Below are 17,984 nucleotides of genomic sequence, written 5' to 3' on the forward strand. Positions count from 1 at the left end.
TTGTGCTAACATCTCCATTTAAAAAGACACTGATTTCAGACAGTATTCACTTTTTATAATATATAAAATGTGCAGTACCATACTGTACAGCAAATAAAATGTTTAAACTAAAACTTTTTAACCTAAATCTTACCTTCCATTGTGTCACATGGTGGTGTGGGGGCTTTGTACTGTGTATTAATGCTGTTGTAAACTTTTCTACCTTGGCCACACTCTGGAAAACCAAGGGAGAGTTTGATGAGACTGGTGGTTATCACCTTAGAGCCCAAAGGACTTGCACTATTATGTTTTGGGGGCATAATTGCAACACAAAATTTGAGTTTTTAAGGCAAACAGTGAAAATATGCAATAAATAAGGTAGTGTGAACAAGACCAATGAATCACCTAGTACGATACCGGCTGCTCCCCAGACTTGCATACGTCATCGCTCTCATTTTTTCTCTCTATTATGTGTAGCCACAAATACGCACAATTGCCGACACAAAAGTGCAAATGAGGTTACTAATAAAATTACAATGATGTTTGGAGTTTTGGAAGTTAAACATGAATGTTGAGGATTGACTGTAATTCTTCTGGAGGAACAAAAGGTCAAAATGTCAAGGGAAATAATGAAATAAGTGGAAAAGGAATGGGCACTAGCAATATCATGTCTCAGACTTCTTCAGATCAGTAACCATAAAAAAGATTTGGTACTGGGTTTAAAAAAAAGAGGTCGATCAATAGAACAGGTTAGGTATATATAATGTACAGAAGCAAACCCAGATGGTTAAATGTTTGATAAATCCATAGACCCCAGCTGCTGGCATAAGGACTCATTAATCAGCAGCTACTGGAAAAACTAGAAAATAGTCTAGCAGGAATTAGGTATAGACTGTGTACCAAGATCCAGGATAAGCTCCAAATGGTCACATCGTAAGCACAGTAGAGGAGCAAGGACAAAATTATCTTTTAGAACTATGGATGGGGAAGAACTAAGATCACAAAAGATAAAATAAACAATTTTGAAGTTTTTGCACAATCGGAACCATTGCAGATAGGATTAGAAGAGAAAGTTAATTTTTTTTTATTTGTAGCAAGTTTTTTTTCTGATAAAGGACTCATTTATAATTATATAGAACATTTATCCAAACTTGTAAGATTTAAGATCCATTCTCCAGTAAATATATGATCAAAAGAGAATATAAACAGGCAGTTTTCAAGGAAGAAATACAAGCTATCCACAAATATTATGCAAGGAAACTGCAAATCACTAACAATTACAGAAATAACAAATTAAAGAAATTCTGAGGATCTACCTTATTAGATTGGCAGAGAGGGCAAAAAAGGAAAATGACTTCTTAGAGAAACTGTGCGAAGAACAGAATAATCAGCGCATTGTTAGTGGAAATGGTCCACCTATTCTGGAAAGCAGTTTGGAGTGATGTTCTAAAAGTCTGTGCATACACCCTGACCCAGCCTTATCATTATTAAGGGCCCATACATGCAAAACATTCTTGTCTTTTTGTAGTGGCAAAGAATTAGAAACTAATGGGGCTCCCATCTGTTGAAGAATGGCTGAACAAATTATGGTATATAAACATAATGGAATACTGTTGAGCCATAAGAAATGATGAAAGAGAAACCTGGTAAGACTTAATATGAATTGATGCAGAATGAGCCCAAGAACAACAATTTATACCATAACAAACTTACAAAGAATGTAATTCTGAAAGACCTAACAACTCTGAATACAGTGGATGAAGCATGCTCTTAACATTCTTGAATATGGCCAATGTGGAAATTTGTTTTTCTTGACCACACATATTACAAGAGTTTTTGTGGGTTTTTTTGTATTCTCTTACATTGAAGGAATGGAAAGGAGAGTGTTTCCCCAGCCCCCCCAATTAAAAAAAAAAGATGAAAAAAATGAAAGAAGGCCAAAAGGACAGCTTTGAAAGTTCTATATGACTTTAAAGAAAAGGAAGCTCTAAATAAAAAGATTCTATTTCATATACAATCCAGTTCAGTGCATATATATGAAAATGCTCGTTTTATATTTGCTATTTGTTAAGTTCAAAACAGAGAACAGTGTTTTGTAAGGGAATTATTAGGAATTCAGGCAGTACGAGGCAGATTATGCAGTAAAGTAATACCTTCATGGAATGGACAAGGACTTTTAAAAGTCTATAATACTTATGGCTTTATAAGGTTTTTATGTAATATGCAAGCTACTTCATGTTGAACATTTTCATAAAAATTTTGTTTTGATACACCCTGGTGACTTTCTAATAGACATCCAAACAAATCCCTCTACAATGTATATTCATTGAAGAAGATAGCATATTGAGTTAACAGGAAAGAGGGATCTGTCCCTTTGACAGTTTGACATTAATCTTTACCATTGTGTTTGACTAGACTTTTGTTGCCTTTACATTGTTGCAGTCATGGTGTGTGTTCTTTTGACTCTGGTGTCTTCATCTGTATCACTGCAGAGAAGTCTTCCACTGTATATTTTAGTTCCTCTTATTGATAATTCCTTATTGATTCCACTGGGCTAAGAAAGCCATTGTCTAATCATTAGGTTCATGTAGTTAATTGATGGAGTATTTTTCTTGTTATTTGTTATTTATCCAAAATTTTGTCCTTTGTAGAAGAGTGAAAGAAACAATGAGAACTGTCAAGACTCTTGTCAGGCCATAAATTGTCACTTAATTCACAGTTTGGAAGAAATCTGAGTCAGAAATTTCCCAGTTAATTTAATCTTGGAATGCCTTGGACTTTGAATATACTGGCTATGGTCATTGTTGGAGTGTAGAATAAATACCCCCTAGGATAAAGCCAGGGGAAGGAGGGTTATGGGGAAAATTGGAAGCAAAATAGAAAAAATAAAGTTGTTTCATACTCCCTCTCCCCAGATACTTATTATAACTATTTTGGATTTTTTAAATGTTTTTCCTTAATAGTATTTATTTTTTTTCCAATTACTTGTAAATATAGTTTTCAACATTCACTTTTGCAAGATTTTGAGTTTCAATTTTTTTCTTCCCTCCCTTGCCCCCTCCCCAAAACAGCATGCAATCTGATAAAATTTTATTTTTAGTATTTGAAGTATAGTTTGTCAGCATTAAGAACTCTGTCATATCATATAGAATACTAGAGTTCTATAATGAGAAACTTTGGTCTAATGCAGTGATGGTTCTTAATCTTTTTTGTGTTTTAAAAAATAATTTGATAGTCTTGAAACCTGTGGACCTCTTCTCAGAATAATTTTTTTAAATGCATAAAATATATAAGATTACAAAGGACAGACACTAATTATATTGAAACAAAGATGTAATTTTTTTCTCCTAATCTGGTTTCATCGACCCTTGAAATCTTTCCAAACTTCTTGGAGATCCTTTGACCCCAGATTAACAGCCCCTAATTTAGAGCTTTATAAATAAAATCTGGAGGCCCTCCAGATTGAATATGATTTACTTGGATCCATTTGGGAGTTTTTTTTCTGTAGAAAGAGACCTTTCCAATGTAAAGCATTAGGGAAATAGTGGCCTTTGTTTTAGCAATTGAGTAAATTGAGCTTCAAAGTTTGAGACTTGGTATCTGTCACTCTGATTTAGTTGCAAAGCCAGGAATAGAACCTAGGATTACTTATATTCCGTTGTTCTTTCCATTATACCACACTTTAAGGAGAGAGCATCCTCCAGGTTGTTGAGTGAATACTTTATGAAGGATTTATAGAAAGGCATAGACAAAAATTTGCATGGATGGCCAAACTTGGAAAGGTTTCAATTCAGTAGAGGGAAATAACTTTACTAATGAAATCAGATGTATGAAGGAATGAAAAAAAATCATTAAGAACTTACTATGTATGCTTACTATGCCAAGTATTTGGAATATAAATAGAAAAAATAATCCCTGCTTTCAAGGAGTGCTCAAATTTTAATTGGGGAGCCAACACATGGAAGGTTTCAGCTGCAAGTCAGATGGAAAGGTCCTGTGGTATTTAGGGTGCAGTGACAATGCAGATGGTGATACCTCTTTTTTTTTTTAATATTGTTTCCACTGTTAATACCAGCTTCTGGTGTAGAACCATTTGACAGTGCCAAAGACTTTAGTGGCAGAAACTTTCTTTTCTGAGCCTTTAGTACCCATTCTGTAGCACCTGCAAGAGTATCTTCATAGAGCTTGCTTTCCAGAATGATGGCTTGTGGGCACTGTGCTGGAAGCATTGCTGATTCCAAGGCTTTGGGGTTCAGGGTCTTGGGCTGTCTTCATCTGGTTGTGAGGAAAGATGATTGTCAAGATAATGGGGAGTTTGATTTGCCTAGTGCATTCCATCTCCTGTCCTTCAGAGAAATCTGCTGCTTTAGCAGAATTGGTTTGCCTGCCCTGTGTGTGGCAGTTGGTGAGGGTAGCTAACTCCTCCTCTACTGGAGTTGTTTCCCCAGATGATGGCTGTGAAATGCTAGGCTGGAAACAGGAGTGAGGGGTGCTGCCACACTCCTAGAGGACTCTTGTGCTTATCTGCCCGTTGGTGGCAGTTGATGGTGGTGAGCAAGGTGGGCTCCTTCTTTACAATGATTTTTCTGTCAATGATGTCTATGGTATCTGGGCTATAGACAGTTTGGGCAGAGGACTGCTGTTGCCAAGATTCGTGGGCTTAATCACAATTGAGAAATGTATACTCAAAAGAAAAGTTTAATGGTAATGTGTATACGAGTTCATTGTGGTAGGGTAGAGATTAGGGAGTAAATGCTGAGGAATTATATAAAGTAAGGAGGGCAAGACCATTTTGAGTGCAAAATTAATTACTAATATTCTTAGACCAATTCAAGTTTTAGTAGGATTTGTTCTAGAGAGAAGGGGGAGGTGGTATTTTAAATATGTAAATGAAGTTTTTCAGGATTTGGGAATTTTGAAAATATTAAACAAATAATTGTCAGCCTTTAGAGGAAGAAATGTTCTTAACGGAGCATGACAAAACAACAATTCTTTGTGACATAATTACTATGTTGATATATAGGGATATATCCTTATGCGTAGATTTCAGCAAGGTGTTTGACAAAATAGAAAGGTTTGTTTGGGTATTTGTGGAGTATCTGTTGTAGTGAAACAAAGTATCAGGTTTGGTTTTGTTTTTTAAACTAACTGCAATTTTACCAATGAAGAGGATGCAAAGTATAGAAAGGGAAGATTGTATAGAAAATGAATTTTTGTAGGACAGGTTTTTGTGTATATATTAAATTTCACGTGATAATAACAAAACTGGCGTTTATGTCACCTTTTGAACTTAATGCTTTATTTTGTGTATTTTTAGAGAAACTTTTTTCTTTTGCATTATTCCCAGTACCTGTGACTCCCACAGTATTCCCGTTAGAATCCCACTTAACAAATTAGTACAGTCAAGCAAAAAAATCAAACTCACACATTGCCTCTGTACGAAAATGTCTTACTCTTTCACCTCTTACTTCTCTGCCAAGAAGTAGAAAACATGTTTGATCATCAGTGTTCTGATATCATGCTTAGTCATTGCATTGAGTTCCTAAGTCTCTCAGAATTCTTTTCCTTTACATTACTATAGTCATTGACAGCCATCTCCAATCATCCTGATCTGTATCTGGCCACTGGACCCAGATGACTCAAGAGGAGAAAGTGAGGCTGGTGACTTTGCACAGCCCTGCCTCATTTAAACCCAATTCACTTGCCTGTCATGGCGTCACCTTCCAGATGTCTGGTCTTCTTTGAGAATGAACGATAAACACCACTGGCCTCCTGGCTGGGAGGTTCTTTCTACTTCCCTACATCAGTTTGCCCTCATGGTCAAGATCTTAACTCATGCTGCCTTCATTTAGGTTCGGGGAGGGGGGGTAATATCCAAATCCATTGCTTTAGCAATAACTATTTTTGTTTGTTTTGGACTGGACTTGTGATTTCATTTGAATAGGGAACTTCCAAGGGCCCTGAAAGGAAAAAATCTCAGCTGGGACTTGAACCCAGGTGTTGTTTCTGACACTAGCTCTTCCTGTCCACTCTGCATGCAATCTCTGTAACTATCAGAATAAAATTATTAAAAATATTTATAGGCTTAGGTGCTCTTGTAAGGTTTACTTTGCTTTTACCCATTCGGTACTCATGTTCTCAGTCAAGCCCTTTCAACACATAACAAGTAAAATATAGTGGAAACCCTTTTGAAGAACAGTTCTGTATTATACTCTTGGTGTATCTTACAATATATTCAGTTAGAAAGGATTCTTTAATGATAAATATTCAAAAAAGTGCTGCAACCCAAAGCGTAATTTAATTTCATTTAGTCTTCACGCTACACCAAAGGCTGAATTGCACTAGTAGTATCCTTGATAAATAGTAACCCAGCTTTTACTTGAAGATCCAGTAATAGGGAGTTCATTCCCAACCCCCCAGTCACAGGTAGCCCATTATATTTCAAAGTTTTCATTTTTGAGAAGATCTGAAAGTTTCCTTATAATTTTCACCAGTTGGTCCAAGTACTGCCAATAATGGGAGGGCAATGGCAAGCAGAACAAGTCTCAATTCTTCTCCATCTACACTCTATACAGTTCCTCTACCTCTCCAAATGGTATTATTTCTCTAGTTTTAATTCCTTTAAACAAATCTTCATATGATATTGTTTAACCAGGATACCCTAAACTGTTAACAAAATTAAAGAAAAGAGAACCTACCCTTAAGCACTCTAAAATTCTAGGAACTTGAAGAAAGGAGGGATGGAAGCCCTTGTCACTTCCTGATAGGAAATAATGTGAGAAAGTTTGGCAAAACAGGACAAGGAAGCAGGTAGGAATGAGGTAGGGTTGTTTTTTTGGTAGGAACTTACGCACTTCATCATTTTCTTGTTGGTAATATTTTTATTTATACTATTTCTACTGGATTATAAACTCAAAGGCAGCAACCGTTAAAAACTTAATTTTTTTTTTTTTTTTTTAGAAATGTTGGCTTAACATATTTATGTGTACCTTGTTCATTTAGCAGGTAACATCTAAAGGTGCTGGTTTAAATCCTAATGCCAAAGTATGGCAGGAAGTTCCCCAAGGAAGCGCTGATGCTCCTTCATCTACTCATGGAACTGAGAGTTCTTGGCAAGAAACAGCAGCTACTGCAGGGCCTAATCCTGATGGTAAGTCCTAACCATTAAGAAAGTTTATGGGGCAGCTAGGTGATGCAGTGGATAGAGCATCAGCCCTGGTGTCAGGAGGACCTGAGTTCAAATGTGGTCCCAGATCAGACATTTGACACTTAATAGTTGTGTGAACTCTGGGCAAGTCATTTAACCCCAATTGCCTTGCAAAAAAAAAAAAGTTTATTGTTGTTGTTATTTTTAACTATTAATAGTACATGAATAAACTTAGAGGATCTCTTCATATATATCTACACCATAATACATGCTCTTCGTATATACCATTCCCTCAAACTGTGTCCTCTGTTCCTTCCCATTTGTGCTCCAAAATATCTTCAGTTGTCCTTTGTTTATTTGGCAGTGAGAAGAGGTATTCTATACCTCAGCACTTGCCCCTGGCCAGACTAGAATTTGTGAGATTAAATAATAAATATTAAGCCTCAATTCCATACTCTGTAGTATCAAGATTGTTTATTAGGGAAAGTAACCCATCTGAAAACTTGAACTGGGTAAGTACCCATCATGGCAGAAGTATTTCACTGTTAAGTATTCTTCATAATTCACTCTTAAGCTTGGAAAAAATATATAGGACTGGATTTTGGTGAATTGAAAGGTGGACATTAACACAGACTAAAATAAGAATACTTCACACTGAAAAATTAGTAACAAACATACAGAAGATCTAACAATATTGGGGGTGATAGTTTAGTGAAAAGAGGCAAGGGATGGTCCACAGGGGTTAAAGAAGCCCCAAACAAGCCATTGTGGTGCCCAGATGAAGGGACAGAAAAGTGCTATTTTCTCTTTTCCTAGGCTCTGAAAAGATTAGTTCATTTCATTCTGACTCTTGATGATCCTGCTACATATTACTTCCTCCTACTTCTTTCAATTAAGAATGGACACAAGGGAGTTAGAGGGACACTTTAAAGGAACTTTATTAATGCCAAAATAGGTAAATGATTGAGAATAATGGGAATATTGGAAGGCTATCATCAGTAATACTCCCATGGAGATAGAAGGCAAAAAAACCAGAAAGGAATCGGGGCGGGGGGGGAGGGGGGAGAAGGCTATGTGAAAATCTTGTGATCACTAAACCTCTACAAAAAGAGAACACCATTTGCATATCACTGATAGAACTATCAAACTGCTTTCTTTTGCTCCCAACAGGTCAGGAAATCACAGAAAACATACATTCTACCAAAAAAAGTCCTAGAATATGGAGCAAATACTTTTTGCCTTCTGCCTTTACCAGTCAACCCAACTCCAGTAAAATATTTGCCCAGCTTCGTGTAGTGTTATCATATTGGGTTGGGGTATAGTTTGTGAGCATTTAAGTTATAAGAGAGCAAAAAATCCTGACAACCCAGACACATTATAAATGTCAAAGTCTAATTCATATTTTTATTATGTGCATATCTAGAACAAGCTTAGAGATGGTAACAATCCTGCTGTACCCAGAGGCTTTCATTTAATAACATTCAATTATGATAAACTTTCCCTATACTTAGAACAGCTATGACTTCACTATAATTTAAAGGTTGAATAGTACTGGTGTGCTTTCCAGGCCTTAAAGTAGAATTTCAAATGCATAAATAGCCTTGGTAGACTAAACTTGATGTTTGTCTTTGGATGACAGGTTTGTCTAAACAGTTGTAACAAAAATGGACTTTACATTCCTCATAAGTAGCCCCTTTCCTCCTTGTACTGTATCAGTGTTGGAAATTATCAATACATTTACCATATTTGTCCTTTATAATAATATCAAGATAAGTATGATGTCCTTTGATTTTTAAAAACAAATAATTGGAAAACAAGTATTGCTACATACAGGTTAGTTTCACTGCCAGTATAATGAGGAAAATATTTTATATAATAATGAGTCTTTGGAGTCTGGAATATATGTATATATTTACAAGTTTACAAGTTGGTGCAGCATAATCAAAAGTTTAACTCTGACAGTTAGCTGTGTTATCATGAACAGAAAAACATCTGATAACAGATATTATAACATATAAAATAACACCTTTATTTTCTTATATTTAAAGTAGGGTATGTACCACATACCTCATCAGATTTCTGAAAAAAGTACTTTGTAAATCATAAATTTAAGGAATTAAATGGGTCTGCAAAAATTTGATCCATGATCGTAGTTTTCTTAAATTGCATTTCCCTAAAAGCAGTGGAAAAATCTTAACCTCATTGTGACGACTTTACTCACTACTGAAATCCACAAAAGCCTGTATAGAAAAACCTTACCTTATCCTTGATATCATGTATTGGATTTTTTTTTTTTAAATTCAGGTACCTTGGAGATTGCAGATGACAGCTGTAAAGAATATGATGTAATGTATTCATCTTGTGAAGCTTCACAGAGTAACACAGGTGTTGAAGAAGTACCTACAGATGGAATGGTTTTGTCACCAGAGGATCTGAGTTACCAAATTTATGATATATCTGGTAAATACTGTGGTTTCAAAGGCCACTGCCATTCATGCATGGTCTAGTGTTAGTCATTTTATAACTGTATTTACCTAGTCTCTGCTTCACTATTCGTTAAGCTATGTAGAACCTTTATTTGTTGATCTCAAACAGAGGATTAAATATGCATCTAGTATCTTGATTCACTTCTGTGAACTCTCTTGACTGTTGCTATTGAATAAAAAAATGTGGTCACATCTTTTCTTCAGTGATACTGTGATGTGGATTGATTTTTTTTTCCCTCTAATTAACAAAATGAGAGGTATTTTTTTAAAAGTAGAAAATATTCCATATAAAACTTTGTCCGTTTGTAAAATGAGTGATTCTAGGTTTACAGAATTAGAGATTTAATGAAGTAATGTACAAGCAATTAAAATGAAAAGGATAAATATTGCAATTTTATAATTTTTCAGAACAGAAAGAATTTTATAATAAAGGGCTAGATGAATCACTTAATATGTTAACTTGAGCAAACCATTTAATCATTCTGGGCCTATTTTTTGGCCTGTAGAAAGAAGAGGTTGGAATGGTTACTGAGATCCCTTCTTTCTAAAATGCTGTGGTTTTCATATCAAGTTCTGAAAGGAAAAAATCTCCTCCTTGTGAATTTTATAAGAACCTGTAGCAAAACATCTAAAGTCCCAGCTCATTACTAATGAAGTATCTATAAACTGTGTGGTGAATTTTAATATTTACTTGAAATGAGTATGTGAAATAATTGTGGCTTCATTGTAGATTTAATCATCCTTTTGATATTAAAGATCAGCCTAATATATAGTGATTGGTAAGCATGCTAGTTTTGGAATTAGAAAGCATTCTATCTCTGGTTCTTGTAACCATGGACAAATCACTTAACCTATAGATGTCATAGACATATGCCTAGAATTTATTTACTAGATCATAGGAAGAGGGTATAAGGGGATGCCTCATTGATGAGATTATAGAGCCTTCTGTATTCCCATAGAGAACTACAGGCTACATAATAGCAAATACAAAATTCCTGAGAGCTCTGTGATCTTTTGAATCTTAGGGAAGGTATTTTTCTTTGGGTATGCAGCTGAATAAAATTACAATGAAAGTGAATGTAGAAATTATTGAAAATACAACACTTTCATACTGCTTTTCAGGACCATGCTAAAAATTAGCTTAGGCTCTGTTGGCATTAATGATGGCTTTTTAAAGGAGGAAAGTTGCATTTTGTAGATAAATGAATGAGAAAGCATTTATTAAAGAATTGCTTTGTGCCAAACCTACACCAAACACTTGGGAGACAAAAAGCAAAGATGTCTGTACCTTCTTGAAGCTTATATGGTTTTTGAAGCTTTTATATGGTTATAGTAATAGCAAATAGTATTCACGTAGTGCAAAATGCTTTACAAAAAGCTCATTTTGTCCTCAACAACCCTGGGAGGCAGGTATTTTCCTTCACCCCGTTTTACAGAGGAGGAAATTGAGGCAGACAAAGATTAAGTGACATGCCCAAGATCATTAATATTTCATCTTATTCCCAGCTCAAAACCCCAGGGTATTATCCTTGACTTTTTTTTACTCATTCACCCCACACAGCAAATATCTCACTGAGTCTTATTTCTACCTTCAAAATATCCTCTTTTCTCCACTCACAGAGTCTCTACCTTGATGTAGATCTTCATTATCACTCTTGGACTTCTGATTGGTCTTTCCTCAAGTCTTCTCCCTACTCTAGTCCATCCTCTACTCACTCACCTACTAACATGACTTTCCTGGCACTCAGGTCGCACCATGTCACTCACCGCCCCCCAGTCATTAAAGTCCAGTATTTTACCTCTGTATAAAATTATATTTTTGCTTTTAAAGCCCTTCACAACCTGACCCCTACCCATTCCATCCTTCCTCACCTCCACTTCTTGGCTTTCCTTCAAGGCCTTTTCCAGGACTTTCACTCCCTCCTAGTACCTTCCCTTTGAGATTACCTTTACAAGGGAGGGAGGAAGAAAAATCTTTCCATTTTATGAGCATGTTGTTTCCCCCATCAGATTGTGAGCTAGGCCTTGAGGGTTCTTTGAATCACCAGGACTTAGCACAGTACCTGACGAATAGCAATAAGCACATAATAAATGCTTGTTGACTTACCAGGAGAAAAAGGAGTAAATATTTGTTATGTCCTTCTAATATTATTAGAATGCTGAAGCAGTTTCTTAAATAAATGCTCTGATTCCTTGGTAAATAACTACTGGAAAAGGCACGTCTGGAAATCAATTCCCCTGTGACTTCATTCACCATACTTCTTATACTAAAAACTCTTCCTTCCTGGCTACCACTGTTAGATGGCAGGGACCATCTAGCCTTTGCATCTCTAGCACTTGGCACATAGTAAACCCTTAATAAATGTTTTGAAACTAATTGATGAGGAAAATAATTTTTAAAGGATCGATTATTTAGGATGTTCTTTAAGTTTTAAGTGTCATTATTTCATTTCACAGGGAAAGACCTTTAGTTTCAGCACCAATGAAGTATTTGTTATGGTTGCTAACTTTCTGACAGTTGATCATTCCTAAGTGACTTGACACTAATTTATTTTTTTCTTTACTCTTCCAAACAGGTGAAGGCAGTTGTACAGTTTCTGTTGAAGATTTAAAGGAATGTCTAAAGAAACAGCTGGAATTCTGTTTTTCAAGGTAATATTAGATTGTCTTCCTCAATTTTAAGAAAATTGCTGAGTCAGTGGAAACAATACTAGAAATTGGAGGGGGGGAGGAACCTTTTAGAAGCAGATTTATTGGCATATTCTTTCAGATAGTCAAAAATATTATACTAATAGAAAAAAACTCCCATTATATTTATATGAAGTTTTAGGGTTAGGTGAACAAAATTCAACAAAATATTTATAGCAACTCTTTTTGAGGTAACAGAACTAGAAACTAAGGGCATGTCCATAAGTTGGAAGGGCTGAACAAATTATAGTATATTATCATAATGGAATACTGTTGGACTGCAAGAAATGTTAAAAGAGATAGTTTTAGAAAACTCTGGGGAAACTTGCATGTAATGATGGCAGAGTGAAAAACAATCTTTAAAAAAAAAACATGAAAAATGAACAATTTTGAATGACTAATTCTCAGATAACCCACTGATCATCTGTGAATCCAGTGGACCAGTAGAGAGAAATACTACCCAACTCCTTACAGGTGATAGACTAAATATGCAGAATGAGACATTTTTGCACATAGCTGAGACAAAAATTTGTTTTGCTTGACTATACATATTGGTACATGAATTTTGTTTTTCTTCAGTTGGGAGGTAAGAGGTGGGGGAAATATGTAATTCAAAAAGAGATGGCTTATTGGAAGAGGAGGCAGAATAAATTCAGAAATGAATGTGATGGCAAAACAAACAGTATCAATAAAAAATGAAAGTTTTTAATAAAGCATTATTACTGTCCAAAAAAATATGTAACTGCTTGACTTCCACAGTTTTAGATACAAATCAGTATTTGGCAATACATTTATCATCTTCATATAATTTTAAAGGGAACCATTTTGATATCTCAAATTGGTTTAAATGGTTAACATGTAAGAAGTTAGTGTTTTTCAGCCTTATCTCTTCAATATCTTCATAAAATTCTGTATTTTTCATAATTTTATATTTTTTATATCTTTATTTTCTATTTAAGAAAAATGGCCTTTCTAGTAGTTGTAGTCTCACACTTACTTAATTCTTTCAGAGAGAATCTATCTAAGGATCTCTACTTGATGTCTCAAATGGACAGTGACCAGTTTATCCCAATTTGGACAGTTGCCAACATGGAAGAAATAAAAAAGTTGACCACAGACCTGGATCTTATTCTTGAAGTATTGAGATGTATGTTGTTGATTTTTTTTAAATTGAATGACTTGAAGGAAATTTTTAGTCCCACAACTTTGTCTGTTGCTACTTCATTTCAAAAAAGATAGATAGCTTTCTGGTCTAATATTTTTTAACAAAAGTACTTGTCACAATATCTAGCTCAGTCAGTCAATAAGTTATTTGCCTCCTTCATGACAGGCACTATGTTAGGCTCTGGGAATTCAAAAAGAAGCATAATTCTTTTCCTCAAGGAGCTCACACTCTAACGTGAGAGGGCAACAAGCAAACAAATATGTACAAATATAAGATTCTTTTAAGTTACAGGGAAGGTGCCAGCTTTAATTGGTAGAGGGAGTTCCCTCACCTGACAGTTCTCTATAGCAGTTAAGTTACAGGTTCACATCTAGGCTATAAAGTGTAAAGAATACACATTTCTGGCTTTATTTTAATTCACCAGTATAACATAACTATTTTGTAATGCTGACTACAGCCTATAAATCTCTACCTGAAGGTGTTTCTTTTTCTCGAATTCTTAATTATTTTGGGCCTAATATTTTAATGCTATTAAATGGAGTTTTCTTACGGGTTATCTATTTTAGTCCAAAGTTAGGTGTATAATACAGATTTTTTAAAAATGCAAATGAAATTATGTTTGTTATATTATTTTGCTGATTTAGAAAAGGAAAACAATCTCATGTTTTTTGTAATATTTATATAAGAATATCAGACATTTATCATGCAGTAGTCACTGAGAGGTATGACTTTTGATTTTAATAAGTAATGCCCCATGTCATCACAACGTATATTCACCTAGTAGTTAGCTTCTGCAAATGATTATTTTGGTTTCTGGTTAACGGAGTGTTGTTATAGTACTATTTTCACTTACAGCTTTTAACTCTTTTTAATACATTTTTAGCCTCTCCTATGGTTCAAGTTGATGAGAAGGGAGAGAAAGTGAGACCAAATCATAAACGATGTATCATCATCCTTCGAGAAATCCCTGAAACAACACCAATAGAGGTAAGAGATGGAGACCTAAGTAGGTGCAAAATGCAGAATACACAATAGATCAACTACCTTTCTGAGTCTCTATCTCACTTCCCACAAGGCACCCGTACTTCCCCATATTCCCACTCTTAGGTCATTCTCTTGCCACTTAATTTAATGAAAATATCAATGCCATCCATAATGAACTCTCTTATTAAAACCCCATTGACATCATTCCTCACTTTCTCCTCCTTTACACTAATCTTTATAATGTGGTAGCCCTCTTTTCTAAGACTAGAGTTCTTACATACGCCTTTTGGTTCATCCCCTCTTTATCCCTTCTGTCATTTCTTCTCTTTCTAATCTTGATTCTTTCATATTTCCTAATCCTTCCTCTCTTCTCATTAAATATGCTCAAGTCTCTCCAATCCTTAAATCCATTTCCCCTCAAACTACTGTTGTTTGTCTCTTCTCCCTTTATTACTCAAAACTCCTAGAAAAAGCCATCAACACATGTTTGCCTCTACTAATCTTTCATTCTTCAACCCTTGGCGATCTGCAGCTATTTTCCCCAAAGTAGCAGCAGCTTAATTGTAAAATCTGGTGGCTTTTTTTTCCCCCCAGTTTGTTTTCACATTGATCTCTCTGCTGCGTTTGATACAGTTGTTCATCACGCTCTCCTTGTGTATTATTAATCTGTCTTCTGAGTTTTCAAGAAACTGCTGCCTCCTGATTCTCATCCTGCGTGTTTAACCTCTCTTCGCTGGATCATCCATAGTCCCCTAACTATGAGAATTTCCCAAATTCCCACCTTGGCCATTTCTTTAAAAATGTCCCATCCTGCACCCTGAGTAAGCGAGCAGCATGATTGATCAACAGTGCTTTGGAATCATGATTCTCATTGCATTGATCGAAGTCTTTGAAATAGGTAGGGGAAAGAAAGGTGAACCAACTTGTGAAAGAGCTTACTAAGCAAACTGGGGAATTTACATTCTATCTTAGAGGCAACAAACAGCCTCTGGAGTTTATTGAATAGGAGTGATAAGCTAAGATGCGCACTGTGTGAGCTGAACCAAGAAGAATATTTTATGTAATCATAGTAACACTCTGTAAAGGGGGACAGAGGCAACTGGTGACTCAGTGGATAGAGCACTGGGCCTGGAATCAGGAAAACCTGAGTTCTCAAATTCAGCCTCAGACACATCTTAGCTGTGGGTAGGAAAGCTACTTAACCTTTGATTGCCTGACCAAAGGATCTACTAGAGGAGGAAATTGCAAATACTCTAGTTATCTTTGCCAAAGAAAACACCATGGGCAGTTGGTCCACAGGGTCACAGAGTCAGACACTACTGATCAACTTGAACAAAGGTAGACAACTTTGCCCCAATTGGCAATGCCAACTATTCTTGCTCCATAATTAAAATGTGTAAATATGATTAATTGAGGGGAGTCAACTGTTAATAAATGGCCAGAGAAACGGTCAGGCTGTTGTGTATCCACATTGAATTGGAAAAGAAATCAGTTAAAACTGATTGTCTTAAGATGCTTAGCTATAAACTAGATGTGAAATTGAAAAAAAAATTGTTTTAAACAATTTGTTAATGTTCTCAATCTTGTCATCTTTAGGTAAGGGTGCGCGTTTAAAAGGGGTCTTCTAAATTTTTTACATCTTCTAAGAAGTGATCTTTTTAACTGACAATTTAGTTGCCACTGGTCTAGGCAACACTGTCTTTATTCGTCTTGTATTTTTGTAATATTCATCCTTCAGTCTTGTGTTCTCTCAACCAAAGTCAGTATTTCCCATTTATCCTTATTAAAGAAAGAATATTTATGGGGCAGCTAGATGGTGCAGTGGATAGAGTACCGGCCCTGAAGTCAGGAGGACCTGAGTTCAAATCCGGCCTCAGACCAAACACTTGACACTTACTAGCTGTGTGACTGTGGGCAAGTCACTTAACCCCAATTGCCTAAAAAAAGAAAAGAAAGAAAGAATATTTTTGCATGGAATCCTTGTGCACAGACTCAGTTGTAGCTGTCTCATTGCTATGGGGTGCTTGACAAAGTAAACCAGGGATGGTAACTATCTACCCCTCAGGGAAGAAAGAAAAAGGGATGAAGGTGGGGTGAGAGGAAGAATAACTTAATGGACAAGAGAACTAAAACGTTACTAAAACTAAACACTAGTCTATAGTATCAGACTGGGTTTTCTTTGGAGAAAACCTGATTTGATGCTATGCAGTAATGAGATTTTCTTGACATACTAGTGTTTTTGGACATTTGAAGAGATCTTACAGTTGCTTTCATCTAAGCTTTATTCTGTGTTACAGTTTAAGCAAAATGGCTTATTCTGATTTCTATAGTGGAAAATGTTTATTTTCCAAGCCTTTCATTGACTAGGAAGATTCATTAGTTCTTAAAATACTTTATCCTTCCTTAACAGCAGTTTTCAAATGTAATATTTTATATCAACTTCCCATCTCTAAATCACATAAATGATTTAAATTTTGTTGCTATTTTTCAATCATGATTGGATGTTGCTCCCAAATATCTGCATTCATTCTTTGAATAAATTTTAATGTTCCAGTTTTAAATTGCTGTATTTGCCATAAACATTTTCCCTATCTGGAAAATTGCCTGGGACTTTGGGTCTTAGTTTCCTCACTTATAAAAATTTTGAGGTTGGACTAGATGATCTTTAAGATTCCCTCAAACTCCAGACTCTTTGACTCTGAAATAAGGTTAACTTTCATAAAATAAGAGCTATTCCAGTATTCAACCAACCAGTACTTAGTAAGCATCTATTGAATGCATAGCCACTATGTGTTTTAGGTATTAGAGAAAGATGAGAAATAGTCCCTTTATAATTATATTCATAATCTTTTTATATCCTCAGTAAGAGCTGGAAACTTTTCAAGTGGACCCTGCCTCTTGGGTTATAGAGTTATCTGCTTCTCAAAAGTAACTCTCAGAATTGGGCAATTGTCATTAGGAATTGGAAGTTAAAGCTATCCGGCATAATACTCAGTAACAAGGAATCAACAGGAAGACTGGGCAAGGGATGCTCATTTCTGTAGTTGAATTGATTTTTATAAAGCAGTTGCTAGTATTGTTCTCAAAGCCCTGACTTTAGTTTTTAGCGTAGCATGTCAGTCCAGAGGGTGGTGATTATTTACTGTCCATCTAGACAACTTTAAGACCCATGGACCTTTTTTTTTTTTTTTTTTTTTTTTGGTCTAAGCAACAGGGTTAAGTGACTTGTCCAGGGTCACACAGCTAGTAAGTCAAGTGTCTGAAGCCAGATTTTATCTCAGGTCCTCCTGACTCTAGGGCTGATACTGTATCTACTGTGCCACCTATCTGCCGGCGCCGTGGATCTTTTAAAAAATATATGTACTGGTACTTGTTCATTAACTTACTGAAGAAATTCACACTTTAAACCAATCCCTTTAGCTTTTTACAGTAATATCCAATTTAATTGCCATTTATGTTTTCAGAAGATAAATACTGACAGTTCTAACTTTGCATAAATTTGCATTTTGCAAATTCCCTTGCTAGGCTGGGCTCC

The 17,984-nt window shown here is 35.5% G+C and overlaps 1 protein-coding gene across 3 annotated transcripts in view; it reads left to right on the forward strand.

Annotated features, from left to right (window-relative positions):
- Positions 1-17,984, forward strand: part of LARP4 (La ribonucleoprotein domain family member 4) — a 55,359-nt gene that overhangs the window by 18,963 nt on the left and 18,412 nt on the right. For 2 of the 3 annotated variants that reach the window (XM_027844349.1, XM_027844351.1), the window contains exons 2-6: positions 6,982-7,129; positions 9,431-9,586; positions 12,189-12,264; positions 13,311-13,447; positions 14,349-14,452. In XM_027844349.1, coding sequence (XP_027700150.1) covers positions 6,982-7,129; positions 9,431-9,586; positions 12,189-12,264; positions 13,311-13,447; positions 14,349-14,452 — 621 coding nt within the window. The remainder of the gene's footprint in view (positions 1-6,981; positions 7,130-9,430; positions 9,587-12,188; positions 12,265-13,310; positions 13,448-14,348; positions 14,453-17,984) is intronic. The other variant, XM_027844350.1, reaches the window with a different exon arrangement.

Source organism: Vombatus ursinus, unplaced genomic scaffold (assembly GCF_900497805.2).
Source record: "Vombatus ursinus unplaced genomic scaffold, bare-nosed wombat genome assembly UNPS02014941.1, whole genome shotgun sequence".
In the NCBI taxonomy this organism is placed as follows: domain Eukaryota; kingdom Metazoa; phylum Chordata; class Mammalia; order Diprotodontia; family Vombatidae; genus Vombatus; species Vombatus ursinus.